This window comes from Mobula birostris, chromosome 12 (genome assembly GCF_030028105.1).
Source record: "Mobula birostris isolate sMobBir1 chromosome 12, sMobBir1.hap1, whole genome shotgun sequence".
Classification (NCBI taxonomy): domain Eukaryota; kingdom Metazoa; phylum Chordata; class Chondrichthyes; order Myliobatiformes; family Myliobatidae; genus Mobula; species Mobula birostris.
Genome location: NC_092381.1, coordinates 72,075,689 through 72,103,109, shown reverse-complemented (window position 1 = coordinate 72,103,109; position 27,421 = coordinate 72,075,689). Strand labels below are relative to the sequence as shown.

The window sequence follows — 27,421 nt, the reverse complement described above, 5'->3', positions numbered from 1 at the left end:
TTGTGATACAACTGGATGAGTTAATTGTGTTCATGCCCAGGGGCTGGGGACTACCCAGACGGTATATGAGGTGTTGCTCCTCCAACCTGAGATGGTATACGAGGTGTTGCTCCTGCCCCATCCCAGTTGTGAATTCCATTAGCTCAGCCACACAATATCTCTGCAGGAATTCCTCAAGATAGCATCCATGTGTTAAAGGATAGTCCATAAATTCATGAAAATTACCTTAGTATTCCTTTATTTTTGCACATTTATTTTTAATTTATAGCAAGTTTGTGTCTCTGCACAGTGCTGCTGCCACAAAAACAACAAATTTCACAACATATAAGACATCGATAATAAACCGAATTCTTTATTCTGTTAATTTGGAGCCTGAACGTGCAATCTGGTTGTGTTTATGTTGCAATTCAGCAGCAAGAAAACAGCAGGGATTGTGTGAATTCAGAAGAGTTTTTGTTAATAAGAAATATTATGCATCTAAAGGTGATCTTTAGTGATGAGTATGAGAGATCTTTTGTGGAAAATACCCATCATTTAAACATTTGGAATCGGAATGTTGTCCTATTCCTTGCTTTTTTCAAACCATGAAAGTAGTTTTATTAATGCAATTCAATAATATTCTCAGATCAGCACATTAATGATCTCTCAATGATTATCTTGGCATACATCTCTCCATGACCACAACCTCTTCTCACATCAAGGGGGAAAAGAAACATTCAAGGAACTTCTGGCATTAGAATTGGGGCCTGGTGAATATTCATAGTTTAGCCAACACAACTAAAATTAGATTATCTGCTCATTATTTAGATGCTGATTATGGGACCTTTCTGTTTGCAAATAGATGCCCTATTATTAGAACAAATACGGCACTCCAGAAAGTACTTTATCAGTGTAGGAATACAAGTTTTTCCTTAATTTCCAGTACTGAAATATCTGACTGCTTACGTTTGATCCCAATGACTGTTCACAGTAGCTTTTTCCTGAAGCTTAAGTTACAATAGTGGGAGACTGAACTTATGAAAGACTGATTTAAATTTCAACGGAGTGAAGAGGGAATCCCAGTCTCTCCATAAAATAAACAGAAAGTTGCCAATGTATACAATTATTAAAAAGAAAAATGTCTGAGAAAAAAAAAGTGAGAGATTTGGAGCAAAGCCATACCATCAAGTTCAGCCTTTCTGAGTGGGGTGAAATAGTACACAGTTGTTAAAAAAAAATTGGCAATGGGCAAGTACATTAAACAAAGCAATAAGTCTCCCAGATGCACTGCATAAGATAAGATTGAACTTACAGCGGAAACATACATTTTACAAATGAAGAAACTTACTATATATTTCACATAGTGATCCCTTAGTAAACTAGAAACAAAGATATCCCAAGGATGACTAACCCTTTGATTTATTCTTGCAATAAAACTACCCTACATGTGCTACATAAAGGCCACCTAGGGTTGAATTTCTAGAGATTTATTTTTCATCTACTTGCTTCATGTCTGCTGTGTTGCATAATGAGACAGTGCAATATAATGCCTATGTTTAAGGCAGCGTGTGCGAACCTTATTGCAGGCAGCCTGCAGGACGGGGCACAAGCTGATGTTTGGCTCCATTTTGCGCTTATACCAGACAGTGATGCAGCCTGTCAGAATGCTCTCCACGGTAAACTATAGAAGTTTTTGAGTGTATTTGTTGACATGCCAAATCTCTTCAAACTCCTAATGAAGTATAGTTCCTATCTCGCTTTCTTTATAACTACATCGATATGTTGGGACAAGGTTAGATCCTCAGAGATCTTGACACTCAGGAACTTGAAGCTGCTCACTCTCTCCACTCCTGATCCCCCTATGAGGATTGGTATGTGTTTCTTCGTCTTGCCCTTCCTGAAGTCTGCAATCAGCTCTTTCGTCTTACTGACGTTGAGTGTTAGGTTGTTGCTGTGGCACCAGTTCACTAGTTGGCATATCTCACTCCTGTACACCCTCTCATCACCACTTGAGATTCTACCAACAATGGTTGTATCGAAAACAAATTTATAGATGGTATTTAAGCTATGCCTAGCCACACAGTCATTTGTATATAGAGAGTAGAGCAGTGGGCTAAGCACACACCCCTGAGGTGCGCCAGCGAGGAGGATATGTTATCACCAATCCACACAGATCGTGGTCTTCCAGCTAGGAAGTCGAGGATCCAATTGCAGAGGGAGGTACAGAGGCCCAGGTTCTGCAACTTTTCAATCAGGATTGTGGGAATGATGGTATTAAATGTTGAGCTATAGTCGATGAACAGCATCCTGACGTAGGTCCAGGTGGTCTAAAGCTGTGTGGAGAGCCATTGAGATTGTGTCTGCCATTGACCTATTGTGGCGATAGGCAAATTACAATGGGTCCAGGTTCTTGGTGAGGCAGGAGTTCAGTCTAGTCATGACCAACCTCTCAAAGCATTTCATCACTGTCGATGTGTGTGATAATGGGCGATAGTCATTAAGGCAGCTCATATTATTCTTCTTAGGCACTGGCATAATTGTTGCCTTTTTGAAGCAAGTGGGAACTTCCGCCCGTGGCAGTGAGAGGTTGAAAATGTCTTTGAGTACTCCCGCTAGTTGGTTGGCACAGGTTTTTAGAACCTCACCAGGTACTCCATTGGGACCTTCCGCCTTGCGAAGGTTCACTGTCTTTAAAGACAGCCTAACATCAGCCTCTGAGACAGAGATCACAGGGTCATCAGGTGCAGCAGGGATCTTCACAGCTGCAGTTGTGTTCTCCCTTTCAAAGCGTGCATAGAAGACGTTGAGTTCATCTGGTAGTGAAGCATCGCTGCCATTCATGCTATTGGGTTTCGCTTTATACGAAGTAATGGCTTGCAAACCCTGCCAGAGTTACCGTGCATCAGATGCTACCTCCAACCTCGTTGGAAATTGTCTCTTCTCCCTTGAAATAGCCCTCCATAAATCATACCTCATTTACCTGGTTTTTTGGTATAGGCCTGGGTCACCAGACTTGAATGCCATAGCCTTTGACAAGGTGCCACATATGAGGCTACTTAACAAGATAAGAGCCCATGGAATTACGGGAAAGTTACATACATGGATAGAGTGTTGGCTGATTGGCAGGAAACAGAGAGTGGGAATAAAGGGATCCTATTCTGGTTGGCTGCTGGTTACCAGTGGTGTTCCACAGGGATCAGTGTTGGGGCCGCTTCTTTTTACATTGTACATCAACGATTTGGATTATGGAATAGATGGCTTTGTGGCTAAGTTTGCTGACGATACGAAGATAGGTGGAGGGGCCAGTAGTGCTGAGGAAACGAAGAGTCTGCAGAGAGACTTGGATAGATTGGAAGAATGGGCAGAGAAGTGGCAAATGAAGTACAATGTTGGAAAGTGTATGGTTATGCACTTTGGCAGAAAAAATAAACAGGCAGACTATTATTTAAATGGGAAAAGAATTCAAAGTTCTGAGATGCAACGGGACTTGGGAGTCCTTGTACAGGATACCCTTAAAGTTAACCTCCAGGTTGAGTCAGTAGTGAAGAAGGCGAATGCAATGTTGGCATTCATTTCCAGAGGAATAGAGTATAGGAGCAGGGATGTGATGTTGAGGCTCTATAAGGCGCTGGTGAGACCTCACTTGGAGTACTGTGGGCAGTTTTGGTCTCCTTATTTAAGAAAGGATGTGCTGACATTGGAGAGGGTACGGAGAAGATTCACTAGAATGATTCCGGGAATGAGAGGGTTAACATATGAGGAACGTTTGTCCACTCTTGGACTGTATTCCTTGGAGTTTAGAAGAATGAGGGGAGACCTCATAGAAACATTTCGAATGTTAAAAGGCATGGACAGAGTGGATGTGGCAAAGTTGTTTCCCATGATGGGGGAGTCTAGTACGAGAGGGCATGACTTAAGGATTGAAGGGCGCCCTTTCAGAACAGAAATGCGAAGAAATTTTTTTAGTCAGAGCGTGGTGAATCTATGGAATTTGTTGCCACGGGCAGCAGTGGAGGCCAAGTCATTGGGTGTATTTAAGGCAGAGATTGATAGGTGTCTGAGTAGCCAGGGCATCAAAGGTTATGGTGAGAAGGCAGGGGAGTGGGACTAAATAGGAGAAAATGGATCAGCTCATGATAAAATGGTGGAGCAGACTCGATGGGCCGAATGGCCTACTTCTGCTCCTTTGTCTTATGGTCTTATCTAGCCTTCAGCAGATGACGTACTTCCTGGATCATCCACGGCTTTTGGTTTGGGAAAGTCCTCTAAGTCTTTGTCGGCACACACTCAGCCACACAGGTTTTAATGAAGTTGGTAACAACTGCAGCACACTTATCCAGGTTCGAAGATGAATCCCTGAATACAGTCCAGTCCATCGATTCAAAGCAGTTTTGTAGGTGCTCCTGTGCTTCCCTTGTCCAAACTTTCTTGGTCCTCACTGCTGGTGCTGCAGTCTTCAATCTCTGCCTATACTCAGGGTGTAGAAGTACAGCCGGGTGATCAGACTTCCTGAAGTGAGGGTGTGGAAAAGCACGGTAGGCATTCTTGATGGTGGTGTAGCAATGATCCGGTGTGTTGTTTCCTCTGGTATTGCAAGTGATCTGTTGATGGTAATTGCTTAGTGATTTCTTCAGATTGGCCTGGTTAAAATCTCCCAAAACAATGCTGAAGGCATTAGAGTACACTGTTTCATGCATGTTGATCCCATTGCTCAGATCATCTAAGGCAGTAATTATATATGTGTACATTAAATTATTGGATTAAAAATAGTGCAAAACAGAAATAATATTTTTTTAAAAAGTGAGGTAGTGTTCATGGGTTCAATGTCCATTCAGAAATTGGGCCGCAGAGGGGAAGAGGCTGTTCCTGAATTGCTGGGTGTGTGCCTTCAGGCTTCTGTGTGCCCTTCCTGACTGTGACAATGAGAAAAGGGCATGTCCTGGGTGATGGGCTATTTAATCATGGCAGTAGAGGAGGCGATAGACAAACATGTCAGAATGGGAATGGGAAATAGAATTGAAATGGGCGGTCACTGGGAAGTTCTTCCTTTTGCGGCAGACAGAGTAAAAGTACTCAACAAAGCGGTTCCCCCGTCTGTGTTAGATCACATTGATGTAGAGGAGGCCATACCAGGAACACCAGATACAATAGATGACCTCAAAACTGTGTTCAGTATGTGGAAGGCACTCAAAGGCAAAATTTTGAGAGTGCAGAGTTTGCATGTTCCTGCCAGGATTAAAGGAAAAGTTAACAGGCATAGGGAACCTTGGTTTTCAAGGGATATTGGCGATCTGGTTAAGAAAAAGAGAGAGGTGTATATGGGCAACAAGGAATAAATGAGGTACTTGAAGAGTATAGAAAACTTAAGAAATTACTAAGAAGACATGAGGTTGCTTTGGCAGATAATGTGAAGGTAAACCCGAAGGGTTTCTACAAGTATATTAAGAGTAAAAGGATAGTAAGGGACAAAACTGGTCTCCTAGAAGATCAAAGTGGTCGTCTATGTGTGAAGCCTCACGAGATGGGGGAGATCTTAAGCAATTTTTTTCTATCAGTATTTACTCAGGAAATTGGCATAGCGTATATGGAAGGAAGGGAAACAAGCAGCAGTGTCATGGAACGTATAGAGATTAAGGAGGAGGAGGTGCTTGCTGCCTTACAGCGAATGAAGGTAGATAAATCCCTTGGGCCTGACATGATATTTTCTTGGACCTTGGGAGAGACTAGTGTAGAAATTGCAGGGGCCCTGGCAGAAATATTTAAAATGTCCTTAGCCACGGGTATGGTGCCGGAGGATTGGAGGGTAGCTCATGTTGTTCCGTTGTTTAAAAAAGGCTCCAAAAGTAAACCAGGTAATTACAGGCCAGTGAGCCTGACATCAGTAGTAGGTAAATTATTGGAAGGTGTTCTGAGAGATAGGATATACAAGTATTTGGGACAGCCAAGGGCTGATTAAGGATAGTCAGCATGGCTTTGTGCATGGTAGATCGTGTTTAACGAATCTTGTAGAGTTTTTCGAGGAGGTTACCAAGAAAGTAGACGAAGGAAAGGCTGTGGATGTTGTCTGCATGGACTTTAGTAAGGCCTTTGACAAGGTCCCACATGGGAGGTTAGTTCCGAAGGTTCAAACACTAGGTATCCTTGGAGAGGTTGTAAACTGGATTCGAAATTGGCTGTGTGGGAGAAGACAGGGAGTGGTAGTGGATGATTGCTTATCAGACTGGAGGCCTATGACTAGTGGTGTGCCTCAAGGATCTGTGCTGGGACCATTGTTGTTTGTTGTCTATATCAATGATCTAGATGATAATGTGGTAAATTGGATCAGCAAGTTTGCTGATGACACTAAGATTGAAAGCGTTGTGGACAGCAAGGAAGGCTTTCAAAGCTTGCAGAGGGATCCGGACCAAGTGGAAAAATGGGCCAGAAAATGGCAGATGGAATTTACTGCAGACAAGTGTGAGGTGTTGCATTTTGGAAGGACAAATCAAGGTAGGACATACACAGTAAATGGTAGGGCACTGAGGAGTGCAGAGGAACAAAGAGATCTGGGAGTTCAGATACATAATTCCCTGAAAGTGGTGTCACAGGTAGACAGGGTTGTAAAGAAGGCTTTTGGCATCCTGGCGTTCATAAATCGAAGTATTGAGTATAGGAGTTGGGATGTTATGGGGAGATTGTATAAGACATTGGTGAGTCCAAATTTGGAGTATTGTGTACAGATCTGGTCACCTAACTATAGGAAGGATATCAGTAAGATTGAAAGAGTGCAGAGAAGATTTACTAGGATGTTGCCGGGTCTTCAGGAGTTGAGTTACAGGGAAAGATTGAACAGGTTAGGACTTTATTCCTTGGAGCGTAGAAGAATGAGGGGAAATTTGATAGAGGTTTACAAAATTATGAGGAGTATAGACAGAGTAAATGTGAATAGGCTCTTTCCACTTAGATTAGGAGAGATAAACATGAGAGGACATGGCTTTAGGGTGAAAGGGGAAGGGTTTTGGGGGGAACATTAGGGGGAACTTGTTCACTCAGAGAGTGGTGGGAGTGTGGAACGAGCTGCCATCTGACATGGTAAATGTGGGCTCACTCTTATGTTTTAAGAATAAATTGGATAGGTACGTGGATGGGAGAGGTCTGGAGGGTTATGGACTGGATGCAGGTCAATAGGACTAGCGGAATAATGTTTCAGCACAGACTAAAAGGGCCGAATGGTCTGTTTTCTGTGCTGTAGTGTTCTTGGTTCTAAAGACTTGCAGATGAAATGTTACTTATAGGGCCACTAAGAATCCCAACATACTGGTTTTCAATTAAAGAAAACTTTTATTCTGGAAAGCAGAGCAATGTGGACAGAAGCCAGATCCATTGACTATCCAGGTTATTCCAAAAAGCAATTAAATTAAACACTAACATGGATAAAGAAAGATAAATACATGAATGCTATATAATAATTATTATGCAGTGATTCAAAACATATTTATTTTAAACTGGAAAGTGGTGACAATACCTAGCAGGTCAATTAGGTCTCAAAGTGAGAAATAGGTTAATTGTTTGAATGAAAATCACCAACAGGTCTGAAACATTAATTTGTTTTTCTCTTCAGGATACTGACAGTGTGTTTTCCCTTTTAATTTCAGATTTACAGTGTTAATTATGTACCACCTTACTTGAAGATTTTAAACTAAGCTTTGCTAAGAACACCAATTCAAGCATTAGGAATTTTCGACGTAATTTTTAATGTTGGCCAGTAAATTGTCATATTCAGTGTTCAATCAGTATATTAAAATTTACATTGTACTTCTGCAAAGTAAATTGTACATGAGATGCAAAACCTCAAGCTATCTCTCAGTAGCAGCTTTAGGTTTTTCAGCAGAAACATCAAAGTTTCCTCTACATATCTATGCTAGAGACTGAGATTTTCTCAATTGCTATTTTACTGAATGCACAAACGTGGTTTATTTTGCTACTTGAGAAGAAACTGCCTTTTCAATGTGTTATCTGTTATTTGTTGATACTACTGATACAATTGCATTCTCAAATCTTATTCTTTTTAAATTAACCATTGCAGTACAACCATTCATTAACATCGGCAAAATAGCTTTTGTAACAAATTGTTGGAATAAGATGTAACTTTGGACCCATTACTCTAGATTAGTACTAAAGGTAATATTGTGTATGCTTTTAAGTCATTGATCAGTACATGTATTATTAAGACATTACTTATTGCATTTTATTCTCCATAAATCGTACCATCATAAAGACAATAGAATAGTCCTTGTTGAGAACTATGTCCTTGCCTGTGACCCTCTTATACGTTTCAGTTGCCTACAAATTTGGCAAGCAACTCAACAGTTTCCTTCTTTTGATGCTGACGCATTTCTAATTGTTTTTTCACTTATGCCTCATTAGATTTTCCCAGCACTAGACTTGAAGCTCTTATTCACTAGGGAGTTGCAGTATGTGAGCATTAGAAAACTGTTTCCTTATAAGGTTTGATGGAACAGACATGTAAGATATGTTATCTAGTTCAAACTTTCAATAATGGAGTTCCTGGTCTTCTCTGAACATTTGTTTTATCCAACCACTTGTGCCTCCACTCCTTTATCATCCTGAGAAGTATTCTAAATTCAGGATATTCTCTGATGCGTAACTTAGTATCTGTCATTGTTGTCTCTCACATTGCTTTTTGTAGGGATATGTCGATCCATAGGAGTGAGCAATTTCCTCATTTCTCATTTAGAGCAGCTGAAGGAAGACTGTGACATCATCCCACACGTCAATCAGGTGAGAGTCTTATGCACGAGCATATGCATGCATAGAAAGAAAGGAAGTTTGGTCATCCTACAAATCACATACAGTACAACTTGTTTCATTACACCTAATTTCTTGTCTTGATTAAAATTTTTCATGAACATGGACAGATTCTCAAATAAAGCTTCAAAATACTTATCCCTTCCTAAATCTTGATTGTTCAGCCTTACTATATTGTTCTCTTAGGGCACAGTTTGAAAAGGATCTTCTGAAAACAATACTACCCAGAATCTACATTGTGAATCCCGGACCCAACCAATTCCCATGAGTATTAGAAAATGTAACTTAGCCACCACTGCACAGTGACTTAGCTTAGTGGCCAGATACGTTTTGGGAGCACAAAATAATCTGCAGATGCTGTTGTCAAAGGAACACTCACAATGCGCTGGAGGAACTCAGCAGGTCAGTCAGCATCAGTTGAAAAGATTAGTCAACGTTTCGGGCCAAAACCCTTCGTTTTGGGAAACCATGGCCCTCTGCCAACCCTGTTAAATAGAAGTATATTCAAAGACAACGTGTTAACTAATCCTGCGATGTTATTTCTGAAATATTTTGTCCGTAGTTTCAGACTATCATGGTGATTAAAGTTAAGTTGTCATATAATTCTTTCAGAAGAGGTATAACTTCACTTATTTTGAGCTTCATTGCCAGATTGATGAGTTCAAAGTCAAGGTTATTGTCAAGTGCAATGAAAAACTTATTTGCAGCAGAATCATAGCATCATATACAGTGCTTATAAAAAGTAGTCCCCCCCCCACCCCGGAAGTTTTCACGTTTTGTTTTACAACATTAAATCACAGTGGATTTAATTTGGCTTTTTTGACACTGATCAACAGAAAAAGATTTTTGTGTCAAAGTGAAGGCAGATCTCTACAATGTGATCTAAATTAATTGCAAATATAAAACACAAAATAAATTAATGCATAAGTATTCACCACCTTCAAGTGCACCTTTGGCAGCAATTACAGCCTTGAGTCTGTGTGGATAGGTCTCTACCGTCTTTGCACATCTGGACACTGCAATTTTTCCCCATTCTTCTTTACAGAACTGCTCACACTCTATCAGATTGTTTGGGAACAGCTTCTTTTCAACTGTGAGAAGACTGCTGAACGGATCCTGACCCAGATCTGGGCTGTACCCTCCAAATATCCGGACCTGCCTCTCTGTTTTTTTGTACTACCTTACTTCCCATTTTTCTATTTTCTATTTATGATTTATAATTTAAATGTTTAATATTTACTAATTTTAACTGTTTTTAATATTTTAATATTTAATATTTGTAATCCAGGGAGTGTGAAGTGCAGAATCAAATATCGCTGTGATGATTGTACGTTCTAGTACCAATTGTTTGGCGGCAATAAATTATGAAGATTGCATGGGGATCATGTGTGAACAACACTTTTCAAATCCAGCCACAAATTCTCAAATAGATTGAGATCTGGACTGTGACTTGGCCACTCCAGGACATTAACATTGTTGTTTTTAAGCCATTCCTGTGTAGCTTTGGCTTTACGCTTGGGGTCATTGTCTACATAAGGACATAAGGAATAGGAGCAGGAGTAGGCCATCTGGCCCATTGAGCCTGCCCTGCCGTTCAATAAGATCATTGCTGATCTGTCTGTAAACTCAGCTCCATCTACCTGCCTTTTCCCCATAATCCTTAATTCCCCTACTATGTAAAAATCTATCTAACTGTATCTTAAATATATTTGGTGAAGAAGCCTCAACTGCTTCCCTGGGCAGAGAATTCCACAGATTCACCACTCTCTGGGAAAAACAGTTTCTCCTCATCTCCATCCTAAATCTTCTCCACTGAATCTTGAGGCAATGTTCCCTAGTTCTAGACTCACCTACCAATGGAAACAATTTTCCTACTTCTATCTTATCTATCCCTTTAAAAATTTTGTATGTTTCTATAAGATCCTCTCCCATTCTTCTGAATTCCAGAGAGTATAGACCCAGATGACTCAATCTCTCCTTGTAGGTTAACCTCTTCATCTCTGCAATCAACCTGGTGAACTTCCTCTGCACCGCCTCCAAAGCCAGTATATCCTTCCTCAAGTATGGAGACCAGAACTGCACACAGTACTCCAGATGCGGTCTCACCAGTACCCTGTATAGTTGCAGCATGACCTCCCTGCTCTTGAATTCAATCCCTCTAGCAATGAAGGCCAACATTCCGTTTGCCATCTTAATAACCTATTGCATCTGCAAACCAACTTTTTGCGATTCATGAACAAGCACTCCCAAGTCCCTCTACACAACAACATGCTGCAATCTTTCACCATTTAAATAATAATCTGCTCTTTTATTATTTCTTACAAAGTGGATGATCTCGCATTTACCATTGTAAGGTCTGGCAGTTGTATTCCATCTGCCAGACCTTGGCCCAATCACTTAACCTATCTATATCCCTCTGTAAACTCTCCACATCCTCTGTACAGTTTGCCTTTCTACTCAGTTTTGTGTCATCAGCAAATTTTGCCACTCAGTCCCCTCTTCCAAATCATCAGTAGCTGGTAAACAAATATTTTCCCAAGTTACAGTTCACTTGCAGACTGGATTAGGTTTTCCTCCAGGATTTCCCTGTATTTTGCTGCATTCATTTTAGCATCTACCTTCACAAGTCTTCCAGGGCCTCCTGCAGTGAAGCATCTGCATAGCATGATGCAGCCACCACTATGTTTCACGAAAGGGATGGCATGTTTTTGATGATGTACAGTGTTTGGCTTATGCCAAACATAGAGTTTAGTTTGATGGCCAAAAAGCTCAATTTTGGTTTCATCAGACCATAGAACCTTCTTCCAGCTGACTTCAGAGTCTCCCATGTGCCTTCTAGCAAACTGTAATGGAGATTTCATGTGAGTTTTTTTCAGAAGTGGCTTTCCCTTTGCCACTCTACCATCTCCGTCACTGAAGCTCGAAACTCCTCCAGAGTTGTCATAGGTTACTTGGTAGCCTCTCTCACTAGTCCCTTTCTTGCACGGTCAGTCAGTTTTAGAGGATGGCCTGCTCTTGGCAGATTTATAGCTGTGCCATATTCTTTCCATTTCTTGATGATTAACTCAACTGTACTCCAAGGAATATTCAGCTACTTGGAAATTTTCTTGTATCCATGTCCTGACCTGTGTTTTTCAATAACCTTTTCACGGAATTGCTTAGAGTGTTCTTTTGTTCTCATGGTGTAGTTTTTGCCAGGACACTGACTCACCAGCAGTTGGACCTTCCAGATACAGGTGTATTTTTACTATAATCAATTGAAACACCTTGACTGCACACTGTGATCTATATTTAAGTAATTATGTGACTTCTTTGTAGAGATCTTTTTTTCACTTTGACATGAAAGAATCTTTTCTTGTTGATCAGTGTCAAAAAAGCCAAATTAAATCCTCTGTGATTCAATGTTGTAAGACAATAAAAGATGAAAACTTCCGGGGGCGGGGGTGAATGCTCTTTATAGGCACTGTAGGCAGCATTCACAAGAAAACAAGTAAGCATAATTTATACACATCTTTTTACAAGAAAAGACAATTAGAACAAAACAAGTCCATTTTAGTGGAAAATGATCATAGTGTTGATAAACTGTAACGGTTTTGATTTTGCTGCCTGGTTCTAGAGGTTAATTAGGGGTAATCAGGGAGCAGGTGCTTTGTATAGCCCTGGAGTTTTACATATTGTAATGTTGTTCAACTTCAGTGCCATTGCGAATTAGGAGTACTGTATTGCAGAAGTTCTGTCCTTGCATTCAAAAGTCCTGAAGAATAAAATGCAATAACTGGACATGACTGGGATATATGGCACCAATAAAGATAGATACAATGTAATTTAAATAAAAGGGCCCCACTCAATGTATTAAAGTAGCTAAAACAGTTAAATCACCATTGAATAGAGTTTACTGTGATGGATAGAGAGTTCAGTTAATTATTTACGTTGCGTGGCTAGCCATTTGAAATGTAAACTGTGAATGTTGAGGGAATCCCAGTTTCCTGTTTGTTTTTTTTATTTGTGTTCTATTTACGAGACCTTACTTTCTCACATATAAAATTTCACTTCAAAGATGTGTGGTCACTACTGAACAGTTGGAAGATGCAATCAGAGTTGTTGTTTGCCAAGTTTATATAATTAACACAATAATATAGAATTGTAAAATTAGTTGCCAGAGACTATGTTAAAATACTTTGTTCTCCAGTAATTCTATTGTATTAACTTAGTTTATGTTTTACTATTAATAATAAACACTGTGGGGCATATCTTATGTAGCTGTATTCCTAAATCCTTCATAAAATATGCCTAGATTGGGTTTCTGTCTGTATTCCTTATGACATGAGGATTTACTCATTGTTTTGCTTAGAGGTGAGGTGTTAAAATTGTTTTATGACAACTGCAGTGTTATTCCATGATATATTTCAACTCTGTAGAAGCACAGTAGTTTTCACAGGCCATAAAGTTATTTGTTGTCAAAGGGATGTCTGGTCATTTGGAGGTTAGATTTTGGCTAGGGTAGTTTGCAGACTCTCAGATACTTGAAATTTTTTAGCACTAGGTCAGAAGAAATCAGCAGGATGCAGACTAATTGCTAAATGAATCTAATTCTCTAAAAAGCTGAATTGTTCAGGGTATGTTGAAACAGCATTGTGAAGTTATGGGTCAACAGAGTAAACAAAGAAATAATTCCAAAAAATTAACCACTTTATGGATCAAAGAAAAGTTAGGACATGCAGTAGGTCATTTGGCCCATTGTTTCTGTGTAAGTCCAAATGCTTTATAAGTATGTTCAGAGTTTCTGTCTTTGCCACTGTTTACTCTGTATAAGGTCTTCATTATTACACACCTCAATTAAATTTCTTCCTACCCTATCTGTTCTAAAAGAAACAACCCAAGTTGCCCTGAAAAAAAGTGTTGAGTTGCTTCCTATGATGGTGGGCACCTCATGAGGAGACTTAAATGGTTTATGCACCTGGCACTGCTGGCTGAGGATGATTACAAAAGCTTCAGCATATTCTTGAATGTCAGTTGCAAATGCAGATAAATACATTCTTAGTGTCACTTTTATCTGTTAGCTCTTTAATTGATTCACTGCCATTCGCAGCTGGATGTAACAGTACTGTAGAAGAACTTTAATGTGATCCATTGGTTGTGAGACTACTAGTTGTTTTGCTGTTTAATGCACACATTATGGCATCATCATACGGGTATTTCATTGATAACTATCTCTAATACTGCACTTGGCATGCTCCATGGCAGTTTTGGTTGCATCAAGGCCAGCCTCTAGCATGATCGTTGTGATAGAGTGAGGTAGAACAAAGCTCCGAGGTTATGGATTATCGCAGAATATAGTTTTGCTGTTGCAATCAGTCGACAACATCTCATGGATGTCCACTTCTGAAATGATACATCTATCCTGTCCCAGCCACAAATCTGTTTACTCTTACTCAAAAATCGATTCTCATATTTATCTTGGTCTGGTTATAAATACCCACAATTATAACTTGTTTTTCTTTTGTCAACTGGTTACTGTGATTATATTATGTAAGCACGAGATTACTTTCTATTTTTAAAAATTCTGTGGTAGATTGGGGATGGATAAGGTGGGGCTCTGCAGTGGAGTGCAGTGCAGTCTGGTAGTGATTGGTTTCTACAAGGAGTTACAAAAGGAACACCTTCCCTTCTGGCTTGGTATGGCAGACAATAAAATGTCAGAAACTTATCCATTGTTCAACTCTAATGGACATTTTAAGGACTGCTGGTTAAGCTTTACTACTTGGATAAGGATGTAGATCTGATCAATCTGACTGTAGTCCCAAATATAGATGTTAAGCGCAAATGATTACTTTGCAGCCATGGGGTACCTTGCACCGAGTTTCATTGCTCCTCATTCAACAGGAACACAACATTTAAACATCTCAAAGTCGAAGGTAAATTTTATCATCAGAGTCCATATATGTCCATATGGGAGATTCATTTTCTTCTGGACATACTCAACAGAGCCATAGAATAGTGACTGTAACAGAATCAATGAAAGACTGCCCAACTGGGGCGATCAACCAGAGAGCAGGAGGCAACAAACTGCAAATGCAAAAAGAAACAATAATATAAAGAAATAAGCAATGAATATTGAGAACATAAGATGAAGAGTCCTTGAAAGTGAGCCCATAGGTTGTGGGAACATTTCAATGATGGGGGCAAGTGAAGTTATCCCCTTATTCAAGAGCCTGATGGTTGAGGGTTAGTAACTGTTCCTGAACCCGGTGGTGCGAGTCCTGAGGCTCTTGTACCTTCTTCCTGATGGCAGTAGGGAGAAGAGAGCATGTCCAGGGTGCTAGGGGTCCCTGATGATGGATGCTGCTTTACTGTGACAGTGTTTCATCTACATGTGCTCAATGGTGGGGAGGGATTTTCCTGAGATGGACTGGGCCATATCCACTACATTTTGTAGGATTTTCCATTCAATGGCATTAGGGTTTTTGTACTAGGCTGTGATGCAGCAAGTCAATATACTCTCCACTCCACATCTGTAGAAGTTTGTCAAAGTTTTTAGATGTCTTGGTGAATCTCCGCAAACTGCTAAAAAACTAGAGGCTCTACCATTCTTTCTTTGTAATTGTACTTATGTGCTGGGCCTCTGAAATAGTAACATAGTAAATAGTAACAGGAATTTAAACTTGCTTCTCTGATCCTCTGATAGTGACTGGCTCATGGGCCTCTGGTTTCTTTCTTGTTTTCAAAACTCTTCATAGCCTCTTTCGTCCCTGTTTCTGTTACCTTCCCCAGTCTTCCAAGATACTGTATCTGTGCTGATCCAATCCTGGCATCTTGCACATCCGTGATTTTGACCATTGCACCATTGATGGCAACATCTTCCACCGCCAAGATCTAAAGTTTGGCCTTCCCTTCCCAGCCTCTGTTCCTCTCTATGCTCATTCTAGATGCCTTTTAAAATCCATGTCCTTGATAGAGTACTTGAGGTAATTTGTTCCAGTATCTGGCCAGCACAACTGCAGAGATAGTATATTTCTGCATCATAACTGTAACAGTCTGGTGCTGACCATGTGGAGATGTCCTCCCCATAACCGCTGCTCCGGCTTCCTCCCACATTACGAAGGAGTGTGGGTTGGTCTGTTAATGGACCAGTGTAAAGTGGCCTGAGTGTATAAGTGGGTGGTAGAATCTGTGGTTTATTGATGGAATATGGAGAGAATATACAGCAAGAGCACGAATTTGCCTCATGAATCAGCGTAGACTTGAGGAGCCAGATGGCCTCCTGCTATGTTGTAAGTAAAGCTGGAAACATTTCCTTACTTTATCAAATTTTAGTACTCCTATGCATGCCTTGTAATGTTTTATCATATTTTTAAAACTACAGAGGTGCAAGCTGTGTTATTATTTAGGATGACTATAAGCTTGGAGGTGTAATAACCGCAGACATAGTTCTCATTGTTAGTTGTGAACTTAAGAATGTATATAAATATAACAAAATGTGACTTTAAAATATGAGCTAACTCCACTTGATGATTACTTGTTTATGAATCCCCTGTGTCGTACCACAGTAAATTAACAATGGTTTACTGTTAATCAGTCTACAAAGTGGTTGCTAACAGTTACTATTCTGGACAGTCATTATTATGACAGAATAAGGACAAATCTAATACTTCTTTCTCACAGTTGCTGAGATATAATATATGCTCTAATGTACCCCAAGTCTGTTAGAGTGAGTCACTGAGAGGAAAAGGAAACGGGTGGAGTACTTACCAGTAACTGATTGCCATCGGAGAATATATTGTCTGCTGTTTCAGGTTAACATAACAGAAAATGCTTGTTTACAAAGTACCTAAACTATCTCCTTCAAAAAGTGTTCTTTTAAAATTATTTTGAGATGTGTTAGAACTATGTCCAGCAGCACCCAGTGAACCTAGAGCTAGAGGCCCTATAATGTCCTTAGAAATAGCAATTAAAAGTTAACATATAGAAGATACTTGCTAATGGATGCTCCAAACAGAGAAAGCGGCAGAAGGTTTTCCATGGGTGCAACCGATCGGGCAGTGCTGAATTTTGACAATTTTAGTTTTTTAGAGAGACTGTCTAGACTGGGGTTGTTTTCTTTGGAACCAAGGGGACTGATGGGAGATATAATTGAGGTGTGCAAACCCATAAGAAGTCTGAACAGGAAGAAACAATTTCCTGAAGGAGAGAGGTCAACAAGCAGGGACAAAGACAAAGGGTGATTGGTAAAGAGATTAGGAAAAGAAATTTTCACTCAGTTGTAGTTAGGGTTTGGAATGCTTTGCCTGAAAGTAGTGGAGCAGAAAATCTTATCACATTTAAAACATAACTTAGGAGCAGGAATAAGTCATTTGGCCTTTCAGGCCCACTCTTCTGTTGGATATGGTAATCATTTACTTCAGTGCCCTGCTGCTGTTTTCTTTCCATATTTCTTGATTTCTTTAACATTAAGAAAAAAATCAGCCTCTTTCTTGAGGAAGTTCTTGAAGAAGCCTCTATTATCTCTTGTGGTGCAAAATTCATATGTTCCACAACCTCTGAGTGAAGCAATTGCTCATGACCTCAGGAGGTTTAAAAATGGGTAGCCTGTACCTTATGACTGTGATTCCCTTTTCTGGATTCCAGCTTCTCTGAAACAGCATCCTCTTGTTAGAATTTTATGGGTTTCTACGAGGTCATCTCTCATTCTTATAAACTCCAGTGATCCAGTGAATAGAGGCCCAGTTGATCCAACCTCTCTTAAAACATCAACCGAGACAAGAATCAGGCCAATAAACTTTATTGTTCTTCTACACGCCCACAAAAAATCCTTCCTCACAAAAACAGCGTAACAGCACACAAAGCTCCTTAAAGGACCTCATCAAAGTATTGTGCTCTACTAGCAAGGATAATCCATGCTCCTGTACTTAGATCTTTTTTGCAAAAAAGACCAAGCATTCAGGTGCTGCAAGAAGTAAGAAGACTGTTTATACGCTTGATTTTAGCGATTGGTGTATGATCTTGTTGCACCCCTCCCAATCTCACACCATTCAGATAGTAATCTAACGATGTTTTTACAGCCAAGGTGGATAACCACAGAAAGAATCACACTACTGCATCTGCTATGCATTTACGCATTTACCCACTTACCCAAATTTGTTTAAAGCACATTGGAGCTTCTTGCATCTTCCTTACAATGCACAAACCCCTGTCCATTTAAATTTGCAAGCAAAGGTGTTATATTTAATTCCCTCATCCACATCAGTGTGGTATATTGAAAACTGCTGGGTCCCAAGCTCTGAGTGTCCTACTAATCACTAACTGCAGTTGAGAAAAAGGTCCTGTTTATTGCAACTCCCCAATATATTACCCAAATTCCATAAATTTGAGACCTTATCATAAAACCTTCTGAATGTTTTGGGGTACTTGGAGGCACATAATGGGCTGTAATCAGCATAGTTTCCTTAAGGGAAAAGCTTGCCTGACAAATCTGTTGGAGTTCTTTGAAGAAATAACAAGCAGGGGAGACAACAGGAGAGTTGGTAGATGTGGTATACTGGGATTTTCAGAAGGCCTTTAACAGCGTGCCACATATGAGGCTGCTTAACAAGTTAAGAGCCTATGGTATTGCAGGAAAGATACTGGCGTGAATAAAGCATTGGCTGAATGGCAGAAGGCAAATAGTGGGAATAAAGGGCGCCTTTTCTGTTTCCAAGGAGATCTGCATTTGTCTTTGCTAACCTTGTGTTCTTCGCAAATGTATGGAAGCTTTTACTGTCAGTTTTCATGTTCTCTTCATCTTCCTCCTTCAGTATAATCCTTTTTGCTTCCCTTACGGAATTCTAAGCTGGTTCCAATCCACAGGCCTGCTGCTTTCCCTGGCAACTTTGCAAATCTCCTCTTTAGAACTAATCTCTGATTTCCTTTGTAATCCATGTTTGAGTCATCTTTCCTGAGTTATTTTTGTGCAGATATAGAAGTCTAATTATTGTGGTTCATTTCATCCACCTATCCATGAGATCCCATTCAGTAAAGTTCCACAGTCCACTAGCATACCAAAAATACCAGGCAAATTCTAGATCAAGCAGTTTGCAGAAAAGTAGAAGACAGAGATTCCACTCTACTTTTTGTATCTTGTTAGGGAGATTAGAAATAGAACTCTTGGCAGCACATCTGATCCAAGCCAGGCACATGTCAGATTATACTGGAACCAATGAACTGAGAAAGCAAAAGTTAAAGGTGTTGCAGTGGGTCATAGGGTGCGGACCCAAGTGCAGGACACAGGCACAGAGACTTGATACAGGGACGGACTAGGACATGACTTGGACACGGGGACAGACTTGGACATGACCTAGACACGAAGCTTTGACTGGACACGAAGCCTTGACTTGGACTGGACACGGAGCCTTGACTTGGACTGGGGCTCGGAGCCTACAAAACAAAACAATGACAGACCACTCGCATTCCGGCTTGGAGCAGTGGCGAAATGGCCGGCAACACTCAGCCGGACACGAGACGACAAAAACAAACAACGACAGACAATACGTATCTTGACATGGAGAAGATCATGAAGACGGTCGCTTATTCTTGGCAGCTCGGAAGACGGTCCCTTATTCTTGGCGGCTCGGAACATTCATTGCCGCCCTGGCTAGGGTAATGGACCAGCCCCAAGTAGCTGTAAGCCGGGGCTTTTATTCTGCCGGTTCGGATGAAGATCTGGTGCCCTAATCAAGGAGCCCAGTGGAACAAGGGGAAAAGGAAATTAACTGAAATGAGTAGTTAACAGACTGGATCATGACAAAAGGTGCAGATAAGTTACAAAATAGATTATGGAGTGGAGAATTCACATGAGGGGACCCCTGCACCAACAACCTATGTTCAATCCTGACCTCTGGTGCAGTCTGCATCGAATTTGCAGAACAAGAGGTGAACTCCCTATGACCACGTGAGTTTTTCCAAGTGCTCCAGATCCCTCCTGCATCCCAAAGATGAGCAGTTTGGTAGCTTAATTGACCGCTATAAATTGCCTCTAGTAGCAGGAGATAGTAGGACTGTGCAGATTATAGGTTGCACGGAGAATTACTGCAACAATGGGGTTGTTCTATGAACCAGCATAGACTTAATGATCTAAAATGGCATCCCCCCACTGTCATGAGGAACTGTGAAGATCAGGTGGGGCTGGAAGCAATGCTGGTGTTATGTATGAATTCTTTAGTCTTTTCAAGGGTATCTTTGTCTCAGACACCTTAAGACCCATCTTACGAAGAACGAAAAACATACTAAGGGCGAAAAAGCAGTTAGACTTCGGAACAAATGCTTCAATGTCTCCAACCTAGCACAAACTCTCTGGTCTAGCCTTGCCACCATTCTTGACAAGCAACCTCAGAAGAAGGTCATAAGCCAACTGAGAAACAATGCCTCATGAACAGGCAGTAATTCTGCTGACATTTGAAAACTAGCCAATGAATGCCTTGTTCTATCTGAGGTAAGGACCTGCCTGGAGATTTAAGACACACTATTATTCTGATGATTGTCAAAAATGAAGAAGTCTAATTGCAGATCTCAGAGGGATTTTCTTGTTCTCTGCCAGAGGGGAAGGTCACCTCCAAGTCCTGAAACAACTGTCTCCTTCTGGAGTGGGTGAAGTTCTGCTCGCTGAATGGCACTGTAGATTCCATCTATCCTTTGCCTCAATAGGCATAATGGATAGCATAATCTCACAGTGGCCTTTTTGAGCTCTCAAAAACCTTTGACTGTCAACTAAGAGGGCCTGGGGAGGATCCTTCTCAAGTACAGCAGGCTGCAGAGATTTCATGTCCATGCTTGGCTACTTTGTACTGACATACGGGCGATGATGATTACAGTGAGTCAACTTCAGACACAATCTGCATCATCGCCTCAGCTTTTTACTTTCAGTACAATGATGTAGCTTGTACCCAACAGGTTTTTTGTTGGAGTGAAAACCATCTACAAGAGAAATATGAATATATTCAACCATGTAGCCTCCATTCTGGAACCAAAATCAACCCAACTTCAGTCATCAGGCGGCAGTATTGTCCAATACTGTTTGGATGCATTGCCCCATATAGCAATAAGAAGATTTATGACTAAAAACTTGATTAAAGAGATGGATTTTAAAGAGTGTCTTAAAAGAGGAAAGTGAGATATAGATTAGAGAGGGAATTTCAAAACTGAAGAGATAGACACAAATAGTGAAAAGAAAAACTCACATATTGGGGGGAGAAAAGGCTTGGGTCTTTGAATGTTCTAACATTACCAAACATAAGAGTATGCAGTGGTGGGAAATAGACCATCAAACTTATCGAACATAGAACAGTACATACCTTTTAGCCCATGATATTATGCCGACCTTTTAACCTACTCCAAGATCAATATAACCTTTTCCTCCTACATAGCCCAACTTTTTTCTCTCATCCATGTGTCTATCTCAGGGTTTCTTAAATGTCCCTAATGTGTCTGCCTCTACCACCACCCCCACCTGTGCATTCAACCTTTCCATTAGGCTTGCTCTCTAATCCATGGAGTATTCTGACAAATCTCCTCTGCACCTTCTCGAAAGCTTCCACATCCTTCCTATTATGAGGTCATCAGAACTGAATACAATGTTCCAAATGTGGTTTTATAATGCTGCAGCATTACTTTGCGGCTGTTGAATTCAGACCCCCAACTAATGAAGGCCAACATATCATATGCCTTTTTATCCATCCTAACAACATGCATGGCAACTTTGAGGGCTTGGTGTGCCATCATAGAGGAATGTAGAAAAGAATAAATTCAAGATGCCGAATTGAGACAAAACCTTTGACAATTTCAAGGATTTTTCCAGTTCTCCAAGTTTTGATCCTGATGTCACATTGAAATTGCAGCCATAATACTGGGAAAGTTATTGTCTTGGATGGGTCTGCTTTGTGAACTCTTTTCCTTCTGGTAATTGTTTTTCCATGCTACTTTTTGTTCTGTTTCTTGCCTGCATTTGGCCCTTAAACCTGATTAGCACTAAGTGAAAGCTGAATATTGGCCAGATTATTGTTGTCTGAGTGTACAATGTGTTCTGTAGAAGAGGAACAGGATATTTTTTGGCAAAGCAGTCCAATTCAATGGTGTTACAAATTCTAGCATGTGTAATTTAGCTGCTCAGGTCAGAAATACATTAAACTGTTAAATATACAAATAGTGTTATTTAGTTAGGAATACATACCCTACACAAACTTAAAAAGGTATTGTGTTAATTATGGAAAACTAAAATGCATGTTCATTAAAATAACAAGGAGTTCCTTTCAGTGAAGTAAATGAATGGATGCTCAATAACAATAGAAGCTTCATTCGCCCAAATGATTTCCCCCAAATTTTAGGATTGAAATGATTGTGAAATTGTCAGCATTCACTTTGTATTGCATAGTAAAACCAACAGAAAAAAAGATACTGTTATTTTAAGACACAAATCCCAAAGCTTGTGGATGAAAAGACAATGCAGGCTTAAAAAGAGCAGACAGTCTGATAGATATGATGATGATGAAGAAAGTATTAGTGTAGAGGTGGGAGAAGGTGGGGTAGGAAGATGGTGAGACTTGTAAATCATGTGATCCCTGTTCCTCTTCAAGACCACCATTAGAAATTGCAGTTAATAGTCTGAGCAGCTGCTAGCAGACAATGCCATCTGCCTGATAGGATTGAAGCAAATAAGACAAACAGATAAAAGCCAAATTGGGGGGAAAAAACAGAAAAGCAGCAACTTAAAAACAGCATGATAAATGAGAACAATATACTTGGCTCTCAATAAAAGGAGTCTGTAGAGTATATGGTTGTTGAATCATTGTAGTTTGTAAATGTAAAATATATTTCATGGTTTATACCTTAGTTGGTTTTGTCTTACATTTGTCATGATCAAAGTAAAAGCTATTCTACCCACTAATTTGGTCTTGCATTTTACTTCAAGTTTGTGATGCATATCTAAGGTTAACAACATACTCCATTTGAGCTAAGGCAAGTTACTACTTCATGGGCAAAACAAGAGTGAACTCATGATCAAATGTGAATACAGTCTGTCAGTCAGTGACAGAATAATGGTCCAAAACCAAAGACGCAAACATTAGCCTGTCAATCTATAACTTGACTGCACCCAGTAAAGTGAAAAAGTAACAAAAACAAATAAATAAAAACCTTTTTAATTAATATGGTTGTGTTGGATTTTGTCATTTTTATTATACAGTACTTAAATTTAGCGCAACATTTAATAAAAATGTTTAATCCATAGACTTGAGATTTGGTTTGTGATTGCACTAATGATTTTCATTCCTTTGGTGTGTTAAACAGGTGGAATATCATCCTTTCCAGAAGCCCCAGGAGCTGGTGGACTACTGCAGAAGCCAAGGAATCGTTTTTGAAGGATACTGCCCTCTGGATAGAGGCTCGGCTTTGTCACACCCTAATATCATTGAAAAGGCAGAGAAATATCACTGTACACCTGCTCAAATCTGTATACGTTGGAGCATACAAGTAAGGCCAGATTCATGCTGTTCTTTGGAAAAAATAGTTTAGAGATTTGTTATTTATCAAGCTTGCAAAAGCAAATATTTAGTAGTTATTCAAAACGCACAAGAAAATTAGTCATAATACTGTTTTTAAGTAGTTTCTCCTTAAAGTGAAACTTTTCCCCAGGGCCTGATGGTCTGAATCCCACGGTACTTAAGGAGGTGGCTCTAGAAATCGTGGACGCATTGGTAATCATTTTCCAATGTTCTATAGATTCAGGATCAGTTCCTGCAGATTGGAGGGTAGCTAATGTTATCCCACTTTTTAAGAAAGGAGGGAGAGGGAAAACAGGCAATTATAGACCAGTTAGTCTGACATCAGTGGTGGGGAAGATGCTGGAATCAATTATAAAAGATGAAATAGCGGCATATTTGGATAGCAGTAGCAGGATAGGTCCAAATCAGCATGGATTTACGAAGGGGAAATCATGCTTGACTAATCTTCTGGAATTTTTTGAGAATGTAACTTTGAAAATGGACATGGGAAAGCCAGTGGATGTAGTGTACCTGGACTTTCAGAAAGCCTTTGATAAGGTCCCACATAGGAGGTTAGTGGGCAAAATTAGAGCAAATGGTATTTGGGGTAGGGTACTGACATGGATAGAATATTGGTTGGCAGACAGGAAACAAAGAGTAGGGATTAATGGGTCCTTTTCAGAATGGCAGGCAGTGACTAGTGGGGTACCGCCAGGCTCAGTGCTGGGACCACAGCTATTTACAATAAACATTAATGATTTAGATGAAGGGATTAAAAGTAACATTAGAAAATTTGCAGATGACACAAAGCTGGGTGGCAGTGTGAAATGTGAGGAGGATGTTATGAGAATGCAGGGTGACTTGGAAAGGCTGGGTGAGTGGGCAGATGCAGTTTAACGTGGATAAATGTGAGGTTATCTACTTTGGTGGCAAGAACAGGAAGGCAGATTACTATCTGAATGGTGTCAAATTAGGAAAAGGGGAAGTACAACGAGATCTAGGTGTTCTTGTACGTCAGTCACTGAAAGCAAGCATGCAAGTACAGCAGGCAGTGAAGAAAGCTAATGGCATGTTGGCCTTCATAACAAGGGGAGTTGAGTATAGGAGCAAAGAGGTCCTTTTGCAGTTGTACAGGGCCCTGGTGAGACCACACCTGGAGTATTGTGTACAGTTTTGGTCTCCAAATTTGAGGAAGGACATTCTAGCTATTGAGGGAGTGCAGCGTAGGTTCATGAGGTTAATTCCTGGGATGGCGGGACTGTCATATGTTGAAAGATTGGAGCGACTGGGCTTGTATACACTGGAATTTAGAAGGATGAGAGGGGATCTGATTGAAACATATAAGATTATTAAGGGATTGGACAAGCTAGAGGCAGGAAGCATGTTCCTGATGTTGGGGGAGTCCAGAACCAGAGGCACAGTTTAAGAATAAGGGGAAGACCGTTTAGAACGGAGTTGAGGAAAAAGTTTTTCACACAGAGGGCTGTGGTTCTGTGGAATGCTCTGCCTCAGAAGGCAGTGGAGGCCAATTCTCTGGATTCTTTCAAGAAAGAGTTAGATAGAGCTCTTAAAGATAGCGGAGTGAAGGGATATGGGGAGAAGGCAGGAAAAGGGTACTGATTGTGGATGATCAGCCATGATCACAGTGAATAGTGGTGCTGGCTCGAAGGGCTGAGTGGCCTACTCCTGCACCTATTGTCTATGGTCTATTAAAGTGGTCACACGAAAAATTACATTAAGACTGAGAGTGCTGTTATCAATACCAAGTTGGTTCCAGATCAGAGATATGGGTTGATACCTGATTGCCTGTTATTTTCAAAATATTATTATTGGGATTATGCACATATTAATATCTGGGATTTTAACTCAAACCTACATGGGAAAAACCCCATATATCTGCTGATTCTAAGGACCAGCATGTAATTAATTTGGACTAACTTGCCTCATTTTATTATGAGTAAGTGCCAAAGGAAACAAAATAGTCTATAATTACACTAAATTGGTAGTTTCACGTAGAGCTTCAGAAAAACAGGCATTAGAGTGGTGAATGCAGATATTATATTCTGTTATTTATAACCGAGTATGTTGTTTCACTGCTACTGTATATCTGAGCAAGCATAACTAACACTGGATATCACTGTCTTAAAATCTATCCTACAGCATTTTCATGATAAAAAAGTGAATTCACTAAAAAAAAAGAATCATTTTGAAAAAAATTGCCCCCAACGAATAATACACTGAAATTGTTTGTTAAACTCCATTCCCAATAATGTTCTGAGTTAGTCACTTCATTTAAAAAAAGCTTACTCATGTCTACTTCAGTTGATTTTCACTTAATGAGTGACCACGTTCTGAATGTTTAGTGGAATTTCATAATTAAGAGTTGATCAGCGGTGAGCAGCAGTCCACATGAGCAAGGTCCTATTCTTCTCTTTTGTGATTGTTAATTTGTGCAGGAGGTCAGAAGTTACAGTGCAAATTGGCCAGTGTAAAATGGGAATACAGTGGATTCTGGTTAATTGAGCCATCAATTAATTGGGGCAGCCATTTATTTGGGACAACTCTTAAAGAACAAAAACTAATTGAGAAAATAGTCCGGATTCCCTTCATTTATTTGGGATGCTATCCTTATAGAGGGATCAGAAGTGGAGAGAGTGAGCAGCTTCAACTTCCTGGGTGTCAAGATCTTTGAGGATCTAACCTGGTCCCAACACATTGATGTAGTTATAAAGAAGGCAAGGCAGCGGCTATACTTTATTTGGAGTTAGCAGAGATTTGTCATGTCAACAAGTACACTCAAAAACTTCTATAGTTGTACTGTGGAGAACATTTTGACAGGCTGCATCACTGTCTGGTATGGAGGGGCTGCTGCACAGGACTGAAAGAAGCTGCAGAAGGTTGTAAGTCTAGTCAGCTCCATCTTGGGTACTAGCCTACAAAGTACCCAGGACATCTTTCGGGAGCAGTGTCTCAGAAAGGCAGTGTCCATTATTAAGGACCTCCCACACCCAGGGCATGCCCTTTTCTCACTGTTACCATCACCTAGGACAGTGGTCCCCAACCACCAGGCTGTGGACCGGTACCGGGCCGCAAAGCATGTGCTGCTGGGCCGCATGGAACCGATATGAGTCAACTGCACCTTTCCTCATTCCGTCACGCCCACTGCTGAACTTGAACGCATGTGAGGTCATTACCCACGCGAGGACATCAGTTGGTCATTAACCTACAACTACTCGATGAGTGAAAAACAAATGTTGCTTGAGAGTTTCTTTGGAAGAGATGGCAGGGGAGATAAAAGGCCTAACAATGATGATAATGCAGAGGCAGTTGGTGCCGAGACTGCAAAAAAAAAGAAAGCTTCCTTCAACAGAAAATACGACGAGTCATACATAAAATATGGCTTTATTGCGACCGGTGACTCGCACGCTCCAAGACCCCTATGTGTGATACGTGAAGGCAAGCTGTCTAATGAGGCAATGAAACCCTCAAAACTGCTTCGGCACCTTGAGTCCAAGCACCCTGCACTTAAAGACAAACCCATTGAGTTTTTTGAGTGGAAAAAATGTGAGCAAGCGGGACAGAAGCAAGTTCTGAGAGCCACCACCTCCACAAATGCTGCTGCTCTGAGAGCGTCGTACTTAGTGGCTAGCCGTATTGCTAAGGCTAAGAAGCCTTTCACGGTTGGTGAAGAATTGTGCCGTGAACTGCTGGGAGAAGTTGCAGCTAACAAGATGGCACAGGTTTCTCTTTCAGCTGCCACGGTTTCAAGGAGAATCGATGACATAGTGGAAGACATCAAAGCACAGCTGTTGGAACGGCTTAATGAGTCTGGTTTCACTACCCAAGTCAAAGAGGTTGCTCCTGAATGCCAGACTACACACTGTGTCACACCCAGGGAAATGCTGGCTAGCCGAAAACTGTCACCTGATCTTAACAGCGTATTGAGTGACGTTGTTGAAGTTATCAATCAGATCAAAGCAAAGGCCCTTAACTCACGTCTGTTTGAGCAGCTTTGAGAGGAAATGGATGCAGAGCACAAACGCCTTCTCTTGTACACTGAAGTCAGGTGGCTATCAAGGGGGAGAGCCCTGGCCAGGGTTTTTGAGTTAAGAGAGCAGCTACAGAGA

At 40.6% G+C, this 27,421-nt stretch overlaps 1 protein-coding gene across 3 annotated transcripts in view; it reads left to right on the top strand.

The window, feature by feature from the left end:
- LOC140206037 (uncharacterized oxidoreductase ZK1290.5) overlaps nt 1–27,421 on the top strand; it is a 159,924-nt gene that overhangs the window by 111,124 nt on the left and 21,379 nt on the right. For all 3 annotated transcript variants that reach the window (XM_072274095.1, XM_072274097.1, XM_072274094.1), the window contains exons 3-4: nt 8,669–8,760; nt 23,101–23,283. In XM_072274095.1, the coding sequence (XP_072130196.1) occupies nt 8,669–8,760; nt 23,101–23,283 (275 nt within the window). The remainder of the gene's footprint in view (nt 1–8,668; nt 8,761–23,100; nt 23,284–27,421) is intronic.